General features: G+C 37.6%; 1 protein-coding gene across 1 annotated transcript in view; it reads right to left on the bottom strand.

Moving 5' to 3' along the window:
- The window catches only part of LOC106514564 (protein AMBP), a gene marked incomplete in the record, with an annotated part of 4,784 nt that extends 3,780 nt beyond the window's left edge, over nt 1-1,004 (bottom strand). Inside the window, 2 exon segments of the mRNA XM_014003883.1 lie at nt 278-420; nt 721-1,004. Coding sequence (XP_013859337.1) covers nt 278-420; nt 721-840 — 263 coding nt within the window.
- Between the last annotated feature and the right edge of the window lie 50 nt (nt 1,005-1,054).

Below are 1,054 nucleotides of genomic sequence, written 5' to 3'. Positions count from 1 at the left end.
ATATTTATGTTTGTGGTTGTAATGTGACAAAATATGGAAAAGTTCAAGGGGTATGAATACTTTTGCAAACCACTGTATATAAATCTCTCCTAGATTGCTTTAGAGAAAAAAATTGAAAATTAATGTTGTAAACATTCTATATTTTCTTTTATATCTGGTATTTTTTGCAGCTAATACCTATATTTTGAGCTTTTTCCCCTTTTTATTTACTTAAAAAGTACACCAAAGTAAGAAAAATCTTCTAAGCCTGGGTTAGGACAGAATATTTTACACAAACCTGAGGACTGTCCGGGTCATTTTCAGTTTTCCCTCAGTTGCTACTTTCTGCAGCAGCAGTTTGCCGATGGCTACATCTCCTCTGTGTTGCTGCATGTGGGGACAAGAACTCGCCACGGCTACATCACGCCATGTTCCTATAAACTGTCATGGTCAACAAAATAAAAAAAACATTTTACTCACAGAAAACTAAAATGAATAAAAGTTGGGAAAATTTCCAAAAATGTGAATTTGTTTTAACAAACATAAAATTATTTTTAATGAACAACTTAACTTTTAAGATAAAACAAACAAACAAATAAAACTAATTATTATATTTAATAATTAAGAATAAATATTTGTTTAAGAAGAAACTAATGGAGGTCAAAATCTGCTTCTCTGCTTTAATAAACTTTTTTTTCCTGTACTATAAATGAAGAAAAGAAAAGCATTCAGGGCCCTCACCTTGCTCAAATCAAAGTTCTCCTGGGTGGGATAGAGCGGCTCCGGGAGAACCGGGAGCCCCTGCAGGGTCCAGATCCATCCCAGGATCAGCACAGGAACCAGAACAGCAGTTCTTTGCATCCTGTTAAAGCGTCTTTCTTTCTGAAAGTGTGGCTCAGACGTGTGAGGCGCTGAATCTCTCCGACTGTACAGAGCTGACTGAACCCTGGTGAGACCCCTCAGTGCAATCACTCCCTCGTCCAAGGAGTAAACAAACAAGTACAGGTGCAAAGTTCTGCCTCTGTGTGGCTCTTTGTGTGTGTGTGTGTGTGTGTGTGTGTGTGTGTGTGTGTGT

Source organism: Austrofundulus limnaeus, unplaced genomic scaffold (genome assembly GCF_001266775.1).
Source record: "Austrofundulus limnaeus strain Quisiro unplaced genomic scaffold, Austrofundulus_limnaeus-1.0 Scaffold20, whole genome shotgun sequence".
NCBI classification, from domain to species: Eukaryota; Metazoa; Chordata; class Actinopteri; order Cyprinodontiformes; family Rivulidae; genus Austrofundulus; species Austrofundulus limnaeus.
Note: the sequence above shows the minus strand (reverse complement) of the source record. Positions and strands in the feature narration are given on the sequence as shown.